General features: G+C 33.8%; 1 protein-coding gene across 2 annotated transcripts in view; it reads left to right on the top strand.

Annotated features, from left to right (window-relative positions):
* Positions 1-13229, top strand: part of LOC120628559 (membrane-bound alkaline phosphatase-like) — a 37967-nt gene extending 24738 nt beyond the window's left edge. The window contains exons 5-9 of one of the 2 annotated variants that reach the window (XM_039896981.1): positions 1287-1457; positions 4304-4469; positions 6789-7109; positions 9424-9651; positions 11617-13229. In XM_039896981.1, coding sequence (XP_039752915.1) covers positions 1287-1457; positions 4304-4469; positions 6789-7109; positions 9424-9651; positions 11617-11639 — 909 coding nt within the window. In that variant the 3' untranslated portion in view covers positions 11640-13229. Of the gene's footprint in view, positions 1-1286; positions 1458-4303; positions 4470-6788; positions 7110-9423 lie in introns of both variants that reach the window. The other variant, XM_039896980.1, reaches the window with a different exon arrangement.
* Positions 13230-22188: the final 8959 nt, after the last annotated feature.

Here is a 22188-nt window from a genome sequence, read left to right as displayed (position 1 = left end):
AGGATTCTTCACAATGTTTTCCTTCACCGTTGAAGCAAGTGATATTTTAATTGCTTGAATCGCACATAACTTATTATGAAAATTAAGCTTAATTTGTTAAACACCGCGAACAGCAGGAGAATCTGTATGGTGTAATTTATAATTTCTCCAATCCGTATACTCGTTTCGCTCCGAAACCGGAGTATCCTCAGGAGATGATGACTTTACAATGAATAATTGTTAAGACTAAAATGATTTTGTTTATTATGGATTTCCGCAAAGTAACGCCTGCTTCTATCCAATATGCACATAACTTAGTTAGAGGTGCGTGCTAAGATTCGAACTCGGCCCCCGATAGTGAAATCTTGGTCCTACCCGCTAGGATATCACCACTCTAGGCTATTTTCTGAGAAAGGTGGGCGTATAAAAAACCTCAGAGAACAACGTAATCAATACAAAACTGAAATCAGTTTTATCACGCAGTTAGCTATTAGGTATCATAAGGATTAGCTGCTATATTAAAATGAAGTAATTACTTCTGATAGCAAAACAAATAACACTTGAAGTCGGCACTTTATGTGGCCATTGTCTATAGATCAATGATCGTGAAGTACCGTCTACACGTGGTTATAAAGAAAATACGAGTACCTACTATGGTTGTTAAAATATTTCATGACCGTTCGACTAAGGTTGTTCTACGGATATCAATAGTTTTTTTTATGTTTAAACTCGGTAAATCTATTGTTTTTAAGTTAGATGTACGATATGATGTAAGTTGCCAATAGACTTCAGCCTTTTTTTTAGTGGAACTAACTTTCCAGAGTTATGTTCGTTTTAAAAAACACTTAATCACTTGCTTTAATGGTACCTACCTCTGTTCTTGATCTGTGTTTAACGCCAATGGTTGTATGGAAGAGATCGCTATGTAGCGATAAGGCCACCAAATTGTATATTTTTCTGTATTTTTATTTGGTGTACAATAAAAATTTATTCATGCATTATCATGTATTCATATCAATGCATTATCTATACTTACTTATAATTTGTTTATTTTGAAGGCTGACTGGCTCAGTGGGCAGTAATCCTGCTTACCGAGTCCAAGGCTGTGGCTTCAATTCCCCTAACTGAAAAATGTTTGTGCGATGAATATTAATGTTTTTCAGTGTTTGGGTGAATATCTATGTAGTATATATAAAGATATTCAACAGTTATCTTATTACCCATAACACAAGCTACGCTTACTTTGGGACTAGATGGCAATGTCTGTATTATCGTAACATATTTATTTATTTTTATATCCATTCCAGGTGATAATGGGAGGTGGTCGACGGGAGTTTACGCCAAATGTGACAACAGCCTTAACTAACAGCACGGGTAAACGAGCCGATGGAATTGACCTCACGGAGCTCTGGCATGAAGATAAGATTGAAAGGAACGCGACACATCAATACGTTACCGACAGAAACGATCTGTTAAAGGTAAGAAGCGAGAGATACAAAGCGTGCGCCCCCCGTTAGAGCCTAGCCAAGTTAGGACTTAGGTTTTACTTTCTGGGAAGCCGAAGTCCCGAAGTTTGAGTCCACTAGACTTCGGCCTAAACACTTCTCATTTGGGAGGAGAACCATGCTCTAACGGGGTCGGTAATGTGTTCATATGTTAAAAGGTGAGAAACAAAAATCGAATTAACGGGAAGGATTCTTCTGTTGTTTAAAAGAAGGGTGATAAAGCTGTGCTGTGCTGAAAAAGACGTTCGGCATTTTTCTGTAACTAAGTTTCAGATTTGTCCTGTATCTGCAACCTACGTGTCTTGCTCGGTTTTTTCTGTCTTTATTTATCGGTTTCCGAATTGTTTAAAACCATTACATAAAGTGGCCTTTTTCAGTAGCATAGCAGAAGAATGGTACCTATACTTTTTTTTTAATTCAGAACAAAAATACATTTACATATCTCAGATATATAGATATATAGACACTATCTTCGTGAGGGATGTTCGTGCGATCTATAAAAGGAGTTCGAGAGAGTAATTGGGAGATACATTTAAAGATGATGACGCTCTTTAGCCAATAGATATTTGAAAATTTAATGTATGTTCACAAAAATATATCTAATACTAGCTGTTACCCGCGACTTCGTCTGCGTTTGATGTTTTTTGATGTGGCATTAAATTTATTTGTAGATCTAAAAAAATTTAAGTATGTAGTATCGCTAAGCCATAAATGAGGGGTTTGCTGCTGTCCGCTAAGGAGTTCTGTCCTCTATCTCCAACCACAGTTTGGGCAAAATTAAACACATATTATAACCTCTATAGTACAAAAATAATTATTAAAATCGGTTATAGTTTTTATGGTGTAAAATCGTCAAACACTCATCCCCTCTCCCAAAGGAACCGAGCTTAATGTCGGGATAAAAATTATCCTATATTACTTCTCACACTTCCAAAAATATGTGTAGAAAGTTTCATGAGGATCGGTTAAGTAGTTTTTGCGTGAAAGCGTAACAAACAAACTTACATTCACATTTATAATATTAGTAGGGATTAACAGAAAATGTGACAGCAATAATTTGAACATAAGAAACAAAAATAAACTTGCACTGCAATATACTAGACTATATAAAATAAGTTATTAATTTAAAGGAAATTGCATACAATTTCACAATAAATTACCTGTTGATTTCTTGGAGATGTCTCTTAATAAGTTCGTTTGTATTAAGCGTAAACTTATAGAAGAGTCCTATTATAGTATTAAGGATTACGTCACGATAAAAAAGCTTAGGTTTCAATAATTGCTCTAACCAGGTTGCTCTTTAAATAGTTTTAGATGACAATGTGAGATGGTGATAGCAAAAAAAACAACCGCTCAAGTTGTGGCTGCGTTGTTGTTCTTCTAAGACTAGGGCGCGTTTGGAACCCTCGTATGTTATCGGCATCAACTCACTTCTGTGTAATATTTTACATGTAATGTACGAATGAAAAGTGCCATCAATGTGCCTATTTGAATAAAGTAATATTTGACTTTGACTTTGATAGATCAGGCATTTTTAAGTAATAAAATCGTATTACGTAACAGCTGTATAAACAAATTATATCTTCACAGACGAGTAGCCACTAAGTCGTTACAACTTAAATAGCTTGTATTTATGTTAATTGGCGTGCTCTTATTCCACAAATTACCTCTAATATCTACTGAGTATTACGTCAATGCATTTGTACAAGATGTGCGTGCTCGCAATCACGGAGTCGTTTTCGAGTATTGAAATACTTGAAATTCAGAGTAAAATGGATCTTATTCGCATAGCGTGAAAGTTCGAATTTGCCCACAATTATTTACCACTGGCTTTTAACAGAACGTTTTAAAATCAAAAATCTGAAGTACACGATTTGCAACTCTAAGGTGAGTGATATTAGGTCTATTTTACTTTCACGATACCAAATTTAGTACTCGAAAATGACTCCTCGATTGCGAGCGAGCAATCTTTGTACTAAGGCTACAGGAATATTAGGGCATTCCGTTATTCGGATTCATATTCACACATTGTAATTTTCGAATTTGCAATCTGTGTATACGAAACACCGTATTTCAATTTGCATGACTATAGACCTTATTATACCTAACGAAGAATACCGTATTCTAAATTTAAAACGTGATATAGACGATGGTCGTGAATGAAAGCGAATGAATGAATGGAACAATGATGATCTAAAACAAAAAATAGCTTTAACGGATTTAAAATATATAACTTTAACTCATTACTATACGAGTCACGTCCGCGTGGAATGATGCCAAGCATGTTGGATGTATTTATTTTTATTTTATCACATTTTTTTTATTAGACTAAAGTTATCCCTTGACTGCAATATCACCTCAAACTTACATTTAGCTGGCTAACCTGTTAAGGGTATGGTAGTTATATTAAACCCATATCGCTACTCCGTTCCTACGCTGCATTTTAAGGGAACGTTAAATTGCTTGGCGGCACGTTTTTGTCGCTAGGGCTAATCTACCCACGGCCAAAGCCTCCCACCAAACCAGACCAAAAAATATCTAAAATTATAAATTCCTAAACTATACCCACCGTGCTGCGTTTCCGCGATTTAGTGCTCCTGTGCAGAAACCTATTAGGAGTATGACTACACTTCTCCCTAACAGGTTAACCCGCTTAGATTGCATCATCACCAGGTAAGATTGCAGTCAAGGGTTAACTTGTAGTGGAATAAAAAAACTGTCTGCTTATTATTGCGTGGCTCCAGGATCTCGTAAGAACTCCACACTATTGCCTCCATAAGAAATAAAGTATTTTTATAAACTTCCGTAATATCTTCCAGGTCTTCAACTCAGACGACTTGCCCGAGTACCTCTTGGGATTGTTCAAGAACGACCATATGGATTATCACTTGCAGGCAAGCAACCAGCCCACCTTGGAGGAAATGGTCGAAGTGGCCATCAAGATGCTAAGTAGAAGTAGCAAGGGATACTTCTTATTTGTGGAAGGTTTGTCCTACAATTTTATCTCGATTTAATATGATATTCCTTGGTATAGTTAGACACCTACAGCTTATTGGTGCAGGATTTGACAACATGTGGACAACAGTGGCCGATTAGATAAATGAATAAAGGTTAAAACATCATCATCATCATCTAATCATCAGCTAACAGTTTAGCCCGCTACCATCTAAGACGTGAGATTACAGTCAAGGGCTTACCTGTAGTGGAATAAAAAAAGATATAAAACCATTACCGGGTTACACGAGTCTCCCCCCACAATGAGAAGGGTTTAGGCCAGGTTTCAATATAACTACAGAGTTTGAACGAAATCAGACTGTTTCAAGAGAGTCAAAATCAAATACAAAGTAGTCGGTTATAAACATACATTACAGGTGAAGATAATTGTAAAAAGTGTAAAAAAAGATGACATAAAAGTATATTGTTTTCAAAATTTTTGTCTGTTGAGAAATATTTACACCTGTACCTTCGAATACTTTGAACCTTGGAACTTAGTCGTATTGAGGCTTACAAAATCGGACGACCATCGAACCGCAAGGCATCTTAAGGAAATTGCACCCTTGCGTAGTTGATGAATTGAGGAAGCGTTTTGTTTCCGGTCTAATACTTACGGCAAAGGTCCAATGTCCTTCCGTCACCAGTTTTCCCCACAATATAAAAAAAAAATACAACCGAATCGATAGCCTCTCCTTTTTGTAAGTCGGTTAAAAATGACTACCTTCAAATCAAGAGTAAATAGGAATCTTATCAATTCGTTATTTTACATTAGCCATGGTTGCAGCATAGGGTTAAAATATTATTTCTCAGGCTATAGAGGTACATTATTTACTGTCTCTGATACTTAAAACTCTGTCTCTCTGTGAAACCGAAACGCCACTGAGTAAACCACTGCCTTAGTTTTACTGAAAGAAATCAGGTACAGATCTAAGATCACATGCGAAATTTAAATCAAGTTACTCCTGCCACTTTATTAGGTACATCTCCCGTAGCGGAGATAGTATGCGCGTGTCGGTCTTTTATCTACAATAGGGTTGTCACAAGTAAACACTTAGAATGTTTTGAAATAGTTTGTATGTAAAATAAATGGGCTTCTTTTGATTAAATATTTTAACAGTATGATTCGTTATGAAATATACTTATGCACCCTTCAACAGTATTTCGTAATTCGGTTACACGTTGCATAAAAAAAACCAAACCATATTCAAAAAAATTCCGATGCCAAACAAATAACCTTCGAAATCGCCTAAGTAAATCTTCAAGATATGGTTTAAAATATCTTTAAAAATACACATAAGCGTCATATTTTAATCAAATAAAAAAAAGGCTCGGTTTTTTTTTCAATGTAATGCTACTATCTTTAGGGAAAACAAACTGACAATGTAATTATCATAATCGCTTCCGTTTGAATAAGTTTTCCTTTTACCTTGTCCTCTATTATTATCAGATGGACAAGTACGACACCGTGATCGTATTGATGGGCGGATAGTGAAACCACAATATGACTATTTTTTCCTATATAGCTCTATTATATTTAGAATCGCAGCAGGGTACTGAATATAAAGGATGTTAAGACTAATATAAATTTATTAGTCTAAGAATTACATTCATAATTATAATAATATTAAAACTAAACATATTAACTCGGCCGATTTGTAGCACGAGCGCCCTAGCCTAGGTCTAATAATTCCCATAGGAAGCGTGGTACAAAAGGTATCGAATCACGATTCAAAGCTAGCCTCCGGAATTTGCTGTGCCGATGTAATTTCAACATGATGCGATACGGCCGCTTCTTGATTAGCAGGCCTACTATGGCCGTGGGTATGCCTACGTAACATACGTCCGTTTTCAATATTCAATCTATCTGTAATCTACAGATAACTTGTTATTTTTACAAATTGTATGGATATTTTTTGACAATAATAACGTAGCTAGCACACATCTGAAGATTACGGATAGATTGAATATTGAAAATGTACGATATTGTGTGCTATGCGATGGCGGAAGATCAGCATACAGTAGTAACCACCCCTCTTCCTACCGCGGGTGTAGTAACTAAGGGAATATAAAGGAGACCGGGCAGCAGCGTCTTATGTGCTACAGCGCGGTGATTATGGGCAATCCCTTTGATTTGAATTCGTTTGTATGGAAAAATCAATATGCTTCTCCTTAATTAATATTTTTTCAGGGTGATTCCTTATGAAATATACTTACGCACCCTGCAACAGTATTTCGTAATTCCGTTAACCGTTGTATATTAAATAAGTACTAGTTAATAGTTTACCGGACTGTACGTGTGTTTGTTTTCAGGAGGTAGAATAGATCACGCTCATCACGAAAGTTACGCCTATCTTGCCCTCGACGAAACCGTCGAATACGCCAAAGCAGTCAAAAAGGCCCGAGAACTCACAAAGGTTGAAGACACCCTTATTGTGGTGACATCAGACCATGCACACACTATGACCGTTGCTGGCTACCCCTCAAGGGGCAATGATATACTCGGGGTAGTTGACACAGCTACGGGGCAAGATGGAAAACCTTATACCACTATAAGTTATGCTAATGGTAAAGCAACTTCTATTGATGAGGGTGGAAGGATCGATGTAACCTTGAGCAGTCAGTTTATCAATCGTAAGTATTAATTAAGTTTACTATGACTTTGTATAAATAGCCTTGTGGGAACCGCTTCGGCTTTCCTTTCGTGGATATCCCGAGCTCGAGCTCCAGTGCGCACCACAACAAACAAACATCACTTGCTTTAAACGGGAAAGGAAAACTTCGTGAGAAAACCTAATTGACTCCATAATGTTCTCCATAATGTTCTCAACGGCGTGTGAAGTCTACCAATCCGCACTTGGCCTTGGCGAAAGATAATAGGTATCTTGACATGACAACGTCTTAAAAAATAAAAAAATATAAAAAGTACAAGTGTGTTTTGAATCCGATGAAGTCATACAACCATAGTAACTACGACGCTGAGAATATTAAATATCTGTACCCAATTTTTGCGACCGAGAGCACCTTTTATGCAGGTAGGTAAAACCTTATGTAGAGATACCGAGTTCAAGCTGCAATTTTTTTTTTTTTTTTTTATTTTTTTTTTTCGGTAGCCAGAATTCTATTAGATTTTAAGTTAAGATAAGAGAAAGGAAGTATAAATTTTTGTAAAGGGAACGATGGGGCTGACATTCTTATTGTTAAGAAAAGTCCCGAATAAATAAAGAATAAAAAAAAAAAAAAATAAAAGCTGCAATTTTTTTTATAAACAAAGGATCAATATCCTCGTTCCTAATGTCAGTTTTCTTTGTAGTAGGTACCTAAGGATGTATGATTTTTAAGTGTCAATACCTTTTTAGAATAAGATGCATTGTTCTGTAAAGTAAAAATAATGTCATTTTCTTGTACAAAAAAGACGAGTAAGAATGAATAAAAAATACAATGGTATTTTATGTTAGCAAATTGTAAGACTTAATGACATAATGTCGAGAAACATAAAACAGAAGTGCGCGTCTTTAAAATAACACATTACTCGTAAAAGTATTTTCTTAGTTTCGGTCTTTGTTTGGCTGTTTTTGTCGATCTTCCAAGTGCTTTTGTAAGAACTGTGTGGTTGTAACCAAGGTCCTGGGTTTGACCACCGGCAGGGGAAATTAGGAATTTTTAATATCTGAATTGTCTATGTCTTGTAACTAGCCAAAGCCGAAGCCTGCAGGCTTAGGCTAGTTACTACCCTACCGACAAGGACGTGCTACCAAGCAATTGAACGTTCCAGTACGATGCTCTGTAGGTTCTGATTAGGGCTATAGGTTTAATACGGCCCTAACAGACTAGCCTTCTACCATTTTTGTTTTTTCTTACGACTATATTATAACATATATTTACTAGCTGACCCCAGCGCCATCTGTCGGCCAAACCATCCAGGGTGCCACCCAAACGCATACCGAAAAATAGATTAAAATCGGTACAGCCGTCTAGGAGGAGTTCAGTGACATACACACGCACACAAGAAATATATACATATAAAGATATATTACTTGAAGCGGTGATTTGCCGGCCAGTGGATAGGACTTTCAGTAGTATCACAGACGACGCTGCTGCCCCACTCCGATATATTCCATTAGTCGACTCGTACGACACCCGAGGGAAGAAGAGGGGGGGTGGCAACTGTATTCTGAACTGTCGTCACCACCCGGCTTATATATATGAATTTAAATATGACATAAATAATATATTTATTGGTATGCTCATAGCACTGGCCCGCTTTCTTGCCACAGGTTCCGTCATACAAAGGTTGCCTAAAAGAGATTGCTAGGTGCAATAAGGCCGCCTTTGCATGCTCACATTTGAATTTGTTTCTTATTTTTGTGGTTTTGTGTTATCTGTGTTACTATAAGTTTCGTATGCAATGAAGTGAAGTGAAGTGCTTCTTCTTCTTTATTTTATATATTACAAACAACTTTATTTTTTGATTTATTTTAATTTTAATTAATTTTTTTTTCAAAGCATTATAAACGTATTAATTAGTAAAATATTTTAGACATTTATTTTGTAATGCAGTTATACTTCAAATGTAATTAATTTGGAAATTATCTGCAAACGTTGTGAAAACCTGTAATTAACTAAACATTCACTTATAAATTAAATAAATATACTACGACAATACACACACCGCCATAGCTAGCCCCAAAGTAATCGTAGCTTGTGTTATGGGTACTAAGACGACTGATGAATATTTTTATGAATAATATACATAAATAATTAGAATAAACATTTTTTTAATTCATTTTATCTCGTCAAAGAAACTTTGACGAGATAAAATGAATTAGCGGTTGGTTTTCCTAAATAAATAAACAAACTGTGAAAAAGCCCCGTGAAAACAGAAGGTTCCCATGACTTCGCGAGCAAAGCATAAGTAGATGTTATAATTTATTACTTTCTTCCTCAGGTACCCTAGAGTACTCTTACCCAAGTCTAGTGCCACTGGATTCCGAGACTCACGGTGGTGAGGACGTCGCAGTGTTCGCCTACGGACCCTGGCAGCACTTGTTCACATCCAGCTACGAGCAATCAGTCATACCGCATTTCATGGCCTATGCTATGTGCCTTGATGATAACCAACATGAGAACTGCAGAGCCCAAAGATCACCCGGCGCGGGCGTTAATTTGAAACCAAATAAGTATTATGTTATAGTTTTGTTCACTGTGATATTTATTGTTAGATTTTACTTTTAACAGTTAGTGAATTGTTGAGGCTTATATACTTAATTATTTATAGTTCTTGTTCTGATTATCCATTGGAACATTCGCACAAGAAATGCATTTTGTGTAGGAAATTTGGCCATCTCTATGTACAAAAATTTACAATATTTAAGTCACAAATTGTGGTCAAGATTGTGTTATGCGTGTCAAGGATTAACTGCTGCACTGAGCTACTATCGGAACGGAAAAGAGAGTCAATACAGTCAGTGTAAGAACAAATCGCAACTGAGTACAAAATGTTGTGACGAGCATTTGCCACTCTGAAAAACCAGAATTTTTACTGCAGCAATTGTTTTGAATAGTTTCATTACGCTTGGAATTCATAGCAATTGATATACCTATAAAAGACCGAATTATATCAACTCTTGACTGCTTAAAATAAATTGCATCTAAATCTTTGACAGCTATGCAAACGAAAATTGACAACATGTAGGTCACAAAATACGGTAAAGAGTGTCTGATTATAGTGTAAAGAAATCCTTCATATAAGAGCTGTCAACAATTTTTTAAGTCACAAATTGTAGTTGAAATAGTATTACGATGAGAATTTAATGAAGTGGCTTTGATATATTAAAACAAAGCTTTGTCCTCTAAGATTATGGAGATAAGTGCAATTAAAGCATTTATAATATTCATTTGCTTTACCGCTGAGGTAATGCGTTGTAAGCAAACCAGCATACCTGAGATATCACTATAATATTTTCAAAGGCGTGTGAAGTCTCCCAATTTGCACTTCACCAGCGTGGTGAAGTTATAACCTAAACCCTTTTCATTCAGAAGGAAACCCAAGCCCTTTAATGGGCAGACAATGAATGATAATGGGCTCCGAAATTTTAACTACACATGGCATATATTTTGACACAAAATATATGCCTTTTTTGACACAAAATATATGCCTTATTTTAATAGCTATCATACTTTTAATTGATAGATCTTTGAGGTAAAATATCATAGTATTTATACAGTTGACTTTATGATGCAATAACAACTGTAAATCTATTTAGGTCACAAATCGTGGTTAAGAATGTATGATCAGAATGTTATAGCGAATCGGGCTGTGATCGTATCGCTGGGTTTGTTTCGATATATTGACCACACTTAGACAATAATTATTTGTATTCCTATAAAAGATTGTCACAATTTGCTAACGAAAGTTTGCAGTTAATTCTGAGCAAAGGTACGATACTGCTTCCGCTTTTGACTTTAAATAAAGGAACTTTGCACAGAGAAGCCGCGCTGTCGAGCAACTTGCGTCGAAATTTTCATGCCAATTAATATTTTACGGGAAACATATTCGCACAACTACGTAGTTAGCTTTGGTTTCAGATTAATAATTTCAGTATCCTACTAGTATCTAATAACCACAAGATTATAAAAAGGGTGTGTTAAAGGCTGGTGCTCGTAACCTAATCGGTGTATGTTTCTAGTGTTTGAAAATCCTGCGGGAACTTTTCTTTTCCCACATGTCATCGTCTCCAGAACGCAAGCAGTGCGTAGTTTTGCTAAGATCGTTTTAGTCAAAGCACGGCTTTTGCTTAGGTAACGAAGGGTATTTTTATATAATACATAATATTGTTTAAGTATGTTTTTTTATAGTATTAATTGACGGACCGAGCAGATGATAAGTGGAATACCATCGCCTATAAACACAGCAACACTTCTTGAAATAAACATGGCTATAATACTTCCCCAGGCAAGCTCTGTGATAAAAAAAAACTCTACTATTTACTGTGTGTATGTTCCAAATTTTATCAAAATTGGTGCAGTAGTTTACAAACCAAACAAACACACACACGCATTTAGAGCATAGGAGGCACGGGTAAGGATTAAATAGTACCGAGTTCTTCATACAAATATTATCAGGACCGTATTTATTTACGTAGGTGCTCACGAAGAAACTAATTGAACGTTCAGGACGCTTTCAAGGACGCAGCGCAGCCAACGATTGCTGCCACTGTAAGCAGGCAATAACGCTTGTAAGGAATAACTCAAGCGAAGGCCAAACCGAACCAACCAATCTACGTCCACTGTGGCCTTTAATTTTGCGTCAAACGTAAGGCCAAAGTTACATGCAACCTTGGACGCAAGTTGGACGGGTCGAATTAACTTGAGCTTTACGTAGGTAAACAATTTGTGTGGGGTATAGTTTTTGTTTTGTTTTTAGCACTGCTTTTCTTTCTTATCAGCACTGTAAACTACTTGTTTCTTTAATATTATTGCTAACAGCGATAACGCAAGACGCAAATATTCTGGCCACTACAGACAGGCTTGGTTTAGCGTAAGCATTATATATTTTCCACACAATATATAACTAAATATATAATGTGTGTGGCAAATTGTTTGTTTGGTTTCTTACTACTGTTTTCGATTTGGTTTGGTTTGTTTTCGTTTTAAGCGACTACGTCGCCGGTCGTGAAGTCGCACGCCGCTGTGGAATCAGGTTGGACTTTTTGTTTTGGCGTATGCTTTGTAGGTATAAAATTTGTTTGAAAAGTCGTATGTTTTTTCTTACTGCTGTTTTTCTTTTCTCTTTTACTTTTTTCACTGGATTTGGTTTGGTTTTGAGTGACGATAACACAAAACGCAAAAAACGCCACAGTGGGCGCAAGTTCGACGTTTTGCGTTGGCGTAAGCTTTACGGACTTATAAAACTTTTGTGGAATATAATTGTATGTTTTTGTTTCTTCAGACATCTAACTAACACCGACAGTAACCACAAACTGCAAACTAACTTGACGTTTTAATTGTGCTTAAAAACTACGTTTACTTACTATAATTTATTTATAACGTTCCAATAAAAGTTATGACTAAATTAATTGCTGTATAGGTCATGCTCGCGTAAAATGGTGCCAGGTCTACTTAGAAATGAATTAATTTTGTTTCATCAGCAATCGATTGAACCCTTCTGAAAATCAAAAATGAAAATAAAGTGTATCATCAATCTTGCTATCTATCGATCCATCTATCTATCGATCCATCTATCTATCGATCGATCTACCTAAGTAGTTATAGATGATTATAGACAAATTCATACATAAACTATCCCTTTAATAGAGACATAAAAGTGACAGGTGGCTATAAAACCTATGAGATTGTGTTTTAATGCAGACATATAAATGTTTAAGTTTTTTGAACATAAATATTGATTGCACTATGAAAATGTACTTTCATGATTTGAAATACATTCATTACATCTAACAATCAAAACATCTAAAATTAAATTGTAAATCATCTATGAATCCCTGAAGGGAACTCAAATATAGCTGTTTAACAAATTAGATTAAAATCTTACGTCACTTACAGCTGTCACCTGAAAACAATTTTCTTACACAACCGCACCTCTTACTACACTTACTCCTTATGCTAAGATATTATAAAGTGATTGATATTAGCAGCGTTGCATTTATCACTATAGTCGTAAAAATGTAATAGGCCCGTTTTGACATTTGTGCAAGACCATAGAATGTAAGTAACTTGGAACGAAACTGATAGAAACAATAAAATAAAAATCAATTACATACGGTGTTTTAAAAAATACGTAAATTTTTTTAGGACGTTAAATAATATGAAAGAATATATCGCGAGTATACTTTTAGCGCTTACTTTATAGTAGCATGCAATTTATAATTGTTGCGAAACGTTCCGAAAACAGTTACGTTCTCAGTCTTTTTTATTTTTATACTAGAGCTGTAACCATTTTTTTTACTGAATATCGAAAATAAATTTTGTGCAGTAATATTTACTGCAAAGAATGAGCTTGGTTCTCAAAATGGGTTCTAAATAAAGAGTCTGAGTTGATGAATCTGACCAAACGGCACATGACTGAAGCAGTTTTTCGTTCCTCATCTTGTAAAGTTGACTGTGCGCTCGTTTAAGTTTGAAATATATTGTTTACTATTACGTTAACTATGGCTCTTCTATTTTGGACATTAATTTAAACATAGTGATTTGACTCGATTTTTGTGTTTGTTGTTATATGGTACTAACTCTGTTTCAACATGTTGAAAAGTGGATGTACAATCAACAGCCAGTTACGCGAATTGGTTGTGAAGTTAAAGGAATACTTTGAACGAACGAACACTTTACAATACATAATAATATCAATCAAGTACTGATACAAACTTGAATTGATTTATCGTGAGTATCGAGTCCCGAGCCTTATGGTTCCATAACTAGTTACGTCGCGATGACAAATGTCAAAACGGGCCTATTACTTTTTTACGACTATAGATACATTTAAACTTTACAAAATAACATGTGAAATGTAAACATTTTTATAACTTACGACGTTATTTTCTATTTATTGTTATTTTATGTTATAATTATTTTAATAAGAATAAATAAATTTTAAGTATACATAATACTATATAAATAATAACTATCTTTTATTATCTATTGTATAAATTACCTAATTTATAAATTCTTTGAAATGGGCTGTGCCTACTTTATATATAATTACATTATCAGTATTTTGTATGTTATAAATGTCTAGCTATATACCACTTGATTAAACACAGTTTCTGACATAAAAAACTGCGCAGATTTTTTTTGGACATAATATACCTATTTAGCATGATAAATTATAAATCACTCCAATAAGTGTCGAATCAATCAATACCTATTTTATTTGATTAAAAATAATGTTATTTATGTTAGTGTTTAAAAATATAAAATAAATAAAAATATAAGTACAAATCTTAGAAATTAAAATAATGAATGTATAAATCAAACAACAAATAATTTAAAAAATTTCCTCCTATTATTTTTTATCCGGTTTTAAAATATTTACAAAATCACACTCAAGTCTTGACATAAATTAAGTTGGATTTGTTGATTGAGTTTATTTGGATGTAATTTTTGTAGTTCAGATTAAAAAACTATCAGTTTAAACTAAACTACAAAAGGTTAGTTATGTACTGCGTCAACAAAAATCCTTTTAGACTACTTTTTCCATTAAATAAAGTAATACAGATATTTCTTTATCGGTTTGTTATAATTTTTACTATTATTGAAGGTACAAAATCTTAAAAAAAACGTAGGGCCATTTCTATAATAGATATATTGAATGGTGTTTAAACAAAAATGTATTTTGCGAACCATAGTCTGTCATGAAACAAATTGTGGTGTGATATTGCATAGTTGTTAAACAATATTTATTATAGGTAACATTGAATGAATGAATATAACATTTGTAGTCTACCATTGAAAACTGTAGGTAACATACGTGATAACTATTTTTGTAATTGTTTTTAATTATAAAACTACTAATAACCTAGCATCTTTGAGTACGTGATAATTCAACAAGTGCGCACACTTGCTATCAACCACTTGCTGTCGCCATCAGCAAGTGTGCGCACTTTGTACCTACTGATGTCATCATATTATAGATTTATAGAACTGCAAAATACATTAATTCTGGTGATATGATGTGCATTGAGAAAAAGACGCAACATGTACGAATGCAATATAATAATTTAAAATATAAAAAAATGAATTTTATGTTTATCTTTTATTTTAACCTTTTTCTTTTATTAATTGTTTAATTTCACATGGTGGAACATAATATAAACGAGCAAAAAATCGTCTTATTTGATTAAAGGGAAACATTCTTTGCCACGAATAGAACGCAGTTGGCAGCGACCCTGCTTTCTCAGTCCAAAGCCATGGATTCGATTCCTAAAACTGTAAAATGTTTGTACGATGAACATTAATGTTTTTCAGTGTCTGGATGTTTATCTGTATATTATAAAATATATTTATGTATATTATTCATAAAAATATTCATCAGTCATCTCAGTACCTATAACACAAGCTACGCTTACTTTGGGACTAGATGGCGATGTGTGTATTGTCGTAGTATATTTATTTCTTTATCAATCGACTTACAAAAAAAGCAGTCAATTCTAAAGGTTACTAAAGGTACTTTTGTTTTTTTTTATTTATTAATTTAATTTGATTTAAATAAGAAAGCAAAAACTCGCTAACAACGCCATCTTCAGTTTCTGTCATGAACTGTAACGAAAGTATAGAAAGAGATCAGTACTTAGTTATGTGCCTTACTCAAATACCTTAAAACATACCTAGATGGCGTTAGTAAAAGTTTGTTCCTCCAGTTGAAAATATTACAACTTTTCATATCGACGATGATGAAGAAGAATGACTCAACTATAGAGTTAAAATTATTTCTGAAAACGACTTAACTTTTTTTTCATCTCATCGTTGCGTAAAATAGTCTTGTTTAAAAGTATTATTTTTTTATTTAATTCCGGTAAAAGTTTAACTTTATTTATTTTCCTGCAATTTAATGGAACCTTGAGTTACATTTTCTTGAAGCACTAATTGATGAGCCGCTCAAATAGCGAACTGAAAATCATTTTCAATTATGATGTGCAAGAAAATGACGGCCGACTGGCGCAGTGGGCAGCGAACCTGCTTTCTGAGTCCAAGGCCGTGGGTTCGATTCCCACAACTGGAAAATGTTTGTGTGATGAGCATTAAGTGTTTTTCAGTGTCTGGGTGTTTATAATATGTATTTTCTAAGTATTTATGTATATATAATTCATAAAAATATTCATCAGTCATCTTAGTACCCATAACACAAGCTACGCTTACTTTGGGGCTAGGTGGCGATGTGTGTATTGTCGTAGTATATTTATTTATTTATTTATTTATTTAAGAAGTTTTTAAACATTCAGGTGGACCTGGTTGTGTTTATGTACTCTTTGACAGTGCAGCCTGGTTTTTTTTTCAAGTAATACACACTGTACGAGTTTTGTATACAAATTTACCTATAGGCACATTATTTTTAAATTTTATCTTAAATCTAAAGTTTGTTTTAAATTAATAAGATTTTTCAAATGATCTGCCTAAAATTAAATCATAATGGTAGATCGACAATTAAAATACTTAGGTATTTGTGGCAGTTTTCAATATAGATTTGCAATCATGAGATAATTATTCGCCTTGACCCCTGGATCATTTTCATAGTTACCTACCTTAAGAGTTACAAGGTTTTTACCAAAACCATTTATTATTCAATTTAAAGATTTGTTGGTTATGCAAAGGTTTGTTCATTATTACTCGTAGTTCCAGATAAACAAACATACAAACTAATTCCAATTGAAATATCACTTGCATCAACGGTTAAGGAAAACAACGTGAGGAAACCTGCACGCCTGTCGCCTGAGTTCTCCATAATGTTCTCAAAGCCGTGTGAAGTCCACCAATCCGCACTGGGCCAGCGTGGACTGAAAAAAACCTTTCTCGTTGTGGGTGGAGACCCGCGCTCCATAGTGGGCCGGTAATTCCTTGATATGATGATGACGATGAATTCTGCAAGTGATCAACAACCGGTGCATGATCAACAATAGGGTCAACCATCCTATTTTATATTAAATTATATAGATTAAAACGAGAACAAAAAAAAAAGAAAATACAAAAATAAAAATAGAAACAAAAACATAATTATAACAATTCAATTAACTTTACAATAGTTTTACCTACTAGTAATTATACTATATTCTCAAAAAATCAAAGGTGCAAAAACATGGTTCTATTACATTTCTCACAGTAGGTAATGTATTATACACATGTTTTTTCGTTTTACACCATTGGTTGCCTGGAAGAAATCGCTATGTAGCGATAAGGCCACCAAATTTGATATGTATTTATATATCTGTAACTACTTTTTTTCTTTGGTGTACAATAAAAGTGTATTCATTCATTCATTCAATACACAGTTATTATTAAATATTATTAATGGGATTGTTATTGCGAGTTCCCCAATCCTATATCACTCAAGCCAACTAATGTCGTCTACTTACTTGCTTTATCTCGCCTTAAAACCTGCTGCGAAAAAAACTTTCATTTCCTTATTAATAATCTACATGATACTTACTCAGGAATTTTTAGTGCCATAATTTGTCCCACATTTCTTGGAAAGGTTTTTCCTTGCAAAACCCAACTAGCTAGGTATGACCTAAAGTTATATCCAGGTAGGTAAATAAACTACACGTAAAAAGGCACGTACCTATTCTAAATAAATTGTATGATGCTGTGATGCTGAAGTTCGGATAAGTAGACACATGCTTTTGCGGTTCAGTCAACTTATTTAGATAGGTATACTAAGTTAGGAAGGATAATGCATATATCTAAATGTGCCCAGAGGCTTCGCCCGCGCTATTTTGGGAGGCAGCGTCTGCTACATAGTGTACACCTTTTTATTTTTCTCAAACATTTTTTATCTTAGGTAAGTTTTTTTTTAAATTTAAATTATACTATATTATTTCTTATACCTCCTACCTACTACTACCTCGAAAAAGTTTCATGAAGATCGGTTCAGCAGTTTTGGCGTGAAAGCGTAACAAACAAACTAACATTCACATTTATAATATTAGTAGGGATAGGGATTGGGATAATTGCAGTTACTTAAACGGTATTCTTTGGTATTTTCCTGAGTAGGTATATGCTTTATAAATTCAAATTCAAATTCAAAATTTCTTTATTCATGTACGCCTATCACAGGCACTTATGAAGCGTTCATACATATATTTTGTTTACATAATTGTAAGGGGATGGTGATAACTTCGTTCGCCAACTTAAATCTAAAGCTACGAGGGTGCCAAACGCGCCCTGGTCTAAGATATATTAGCATTTAATGATGGTAATAAACTAAATCAAATGGCCCAAGGCAGGGCTCCTCAATCTTGGCCCCCCAAGCTTCCTGGGGTGCCGTAGAAAGTACAGAGCTGAACCGAAAGCCATCCTTCTGTACTTAAAGTCAAAGTCAAAAATATCTTTATTCAAGTAGGCCCCACAGGTCGCACTTTTGATGCACTACATGAGAATTACACGGCAGTGAGACGATGATGATGATGTTTAGCGTACGAGCTGTGGGATTGTGGAATGCGCTTTCATTGAGCATACGACGATCCAAATCACTGGCGATATTTAAAAGAGCAGTTAAGGCCCATTATATTGTTAACGACTATTAATAGTATGTATATACTTACTCATTTATTGTATGTTATTATAGTATTTAAATATGTAAGTGTTGTTATTATATATATTAGTTTATTTTTATTTATTAATTATATTATTTAATTTTTATCTTTGTGTGTACACTAGTTTATGTATTAACATGTAGTTATTCGCATGTATGTATTTTAATATTTGTACCACCAGCAGTCTATTCTCCTCTTCTTTTTTTTTTCCTAATTCTAAGGTTGCCTGGCAGAGATCGCTATTAAGCGATAAGGCCGCCTTTTGTATTACTACTTCTTTCGATATGTTTCTGTTTTTGTTATATTTTAAATATGTTAATGTTGTGGTATACAAATAAAGAGTTTAATAATAATAATGATGGCGGAACCCTCGTAGCTTTAAGTTTACGCGTTAAGTATACGCCTTAAGTTAACGCATCCTGGTCTAAGAAAAAGCCCACAACCAATTCAGCCGATTGTTTTTTTTTCACCATCTCAAATTGTCATTTAAAATTCTTAGAAGAGCAACCTTCTTAAAAGGTTAGAGCAATAATTTTATAAAAGCTTTTTTATCGATTACTTAGTCTTTTATAACATTACTATTAATAAGAATAATTCATGATAATTTTTGTGCAGCGGTTTATTTGTACATTTGGAAAAATTGTGAGATTACCACGCTCTCCATGCACGACATCGCACCGGAACACTAAATCGCTTAGCCGTACGTCTTTGGTAGGACGAAAGCCTCCCACCAAACAATATTCTTCGTTAAACGATTTATTAAGATTAATTATTTATTAATAATAATAATAATAAATATTTATGAACCACAATACATTAATTACAACATACAAAAAAAGAAAAAAAAATACAATAATTTAGGAGTGTGTTGCTTTGTTCACCTACTCAGCTTTGTTCCGCAGCACCATGGCATTAACTGCCAAGGAATACTGCATCGCTGATTTTCAATAGGGACCAAAGGTCACGGGTTTTCGCGGACAGGCAGCTACATGGTCTGACGTAGTTTTTGTATACTCTATGGTTAAGTTATTGATAAACAACAAGTATAATACAAACACTACGTCCTTATAACTTAACAATAATTACAAACATAAATTTAGGTCTACGAAATAATAAAAAAAAAAACAAGATCAATACGATGCAAAAAGAATATCAAAAATACATACCTACTAGTACTACAGATTAAACTATTAAGGTTTTATTAGTTTCAAAATGAGGATATTTTATTTTTTGCGCCTATCTGCCTAACATAAAAATATCTATCTATTTTAACTAGGAAGGTTAGGTACCCTGACAAAATTCTTAATTAGTCAGTGCGCCGCTCGCTTTATAAGGTTGGGAACCCCTGGTCTCATGTATAAAATACTGAACTAAACTTAAGGAAATTAAGAATTTATTTGCTATAATATTAGTAGAGATTTATGGTACACCTGTATATAGTAAAATAGTGACCGCCTTATGAATTTAATTATTTTTTACCACTCGTATCCCAAGCAAACGCAGCTGGTTCCCATATACCCGTTTGTTCTTTTTGCTATCAATAAAAGTGACAAACTGACAAAAGAAGGGAACGCGGGCTTGTATTGTGTCATATGGCTGTTAATTGTTACAGCCGAAATCTAATAGCACACAGAGAGCCGAGGAGTAGTTAAATTACTAAAAAATAATTTTTATTTTATATTTTTTTTATTTATCTACAATAAACTAACAAACCTAAACTATTTTGCATTTATTATATTACTAGCTGTTGTCCGCTTTCTTCGTATGCGTTTTTTATTTTATCTTGGAAAGCGGTTGTTTACCCGGAATAGATAGTATCCTCTTTTATGTCCGTCCTTACGACTAACTCAATGCTAACATCAAAGTCAAAGTCAAATATTTCTTTATTCAAAAAGGCACATAGATGGCACTTTTGATGCGTTATTATATACAAAATAAGTACATAGCAGTGAGTAGTGATGGCGATAACTACAATCGTAAACATAATACTAAAGCTACGATGGTTCCAAACGCGCCCTGGTCTAAGAAGAAGCCCACAACAAACTTAGCCGACACATTGTCATTAGAAAATATTTAAGAAGCAGTCTGGTTAGAGCAATTTTTCACACCCAAGCTTTTTTATCGTTTACGTAATCCTTTATACTATAATATGACTTTTCTATAAGCTTTCGCTTAATACAAAATTTTCTTAAGTGACATCCCCAAGATATCAACCGGTAATTTATTGTAAAATTGTATACAATTTCCTTTAAATGAATTGCTTATTTTGTGTAGTCTAGTGTACTGCACTGCAAGTTTATTTTTGCGTCTAACGTTCAAATTATTGCAGTCACATTTTCTTTTAAATTTTGATACATTTTTGTGAATATACATTAAACTTTCAAAAATGTCTATTGAGTGTCATTATTTTAACATCTTTAAATTTATCTCTCAATGACTCTCTCGGACCCATTTTATAGATCGCACGAACAGCCTTCTTCTGCAGTGCCAATATCAGCAGCATTACCCCATAAAAAAAAAGTTGATGGGTTGTTTAGTTAGGGCGTTAAGGAACACACTCGCATTTATAATATTAACAAGGATAGTATGGATTAACAAAAAGCTATAGTTATTGAAGTGGAACTTCTTTAGAATCGTTGTGATTTCAAATTCGATAGAGACACAAACACATAAATGTATAGGACAGAGTGAGATAGTAAACATTATATATTTCTTATCCGATATTATTTATTAAAAAGAATATCGAAAGATGTATCCGTAAGCATCAAGTCAACATAAGATCTTAAAAAATGCTCGTAATGAAAAATAACCTTCATTTGCAGTACTGAAAGTTACTTAATAATACATTACGAATATTCGAATGCCGTTCCTCTTTAAGCCAACTATTAGATTTCCATTACCTTGACAATCACTTAATCATACGAAACTGTTGAGTTTGTGCAATTTACTAGCGTAGGCGTGCATGTAAGCAAATTATGAATACATATTTTTTTGGATTTAGTTAAGCATCATCTGCGACAGTTGATAAAGAAAAGAGACTCGGTTCGCAAATGTTTTCTTAGCTTTTTTTGCATTGCAAATATTTACACCTGCCTGCCTTTAAAAGATCTATTGGAATCGGTTCAGTGGTTCCGAAGAATAACGCATATAAACAATATTTTAATTCATTCAATAATTGAATAAGACACTATTATTTTTAAAATATCAGTTATATTGTAATAATATTAAATATGCAAAATACAAGTTAACATAATTTTAATTGAAAAGGCTTTACAATAATATTGAATTACTTTACCATATATATCAAAACGGTTTATACATAATACATAACATAATAAATAAATAAATAAATACAAAAATTAAAAAAATAATAACATAATATAAAACTTTTTTGAAACATTACTTCGTCATGATACGCAAGTGAAAATGAAAACTACCGTATAACGTCA

Source organism: Pararge aegeria, chromosome 13 (genome assembly GCF_905163445.1).
Source record: "Pararge aegeria chromosome 13, ilParAegt1.1, whole genome shotgun sequence".
Classification (NCBI taxonomy): Eukaryota; Metazoa; Arthropoda; class Insecta; order Lepidoptera; family Nymphalidae; genus Pararge; species Pararge aegeria.
Note: the sequence above shows the minus strand (reverse complement) of the source record. Positions and strands in the feature narration are given on the sequence as shown.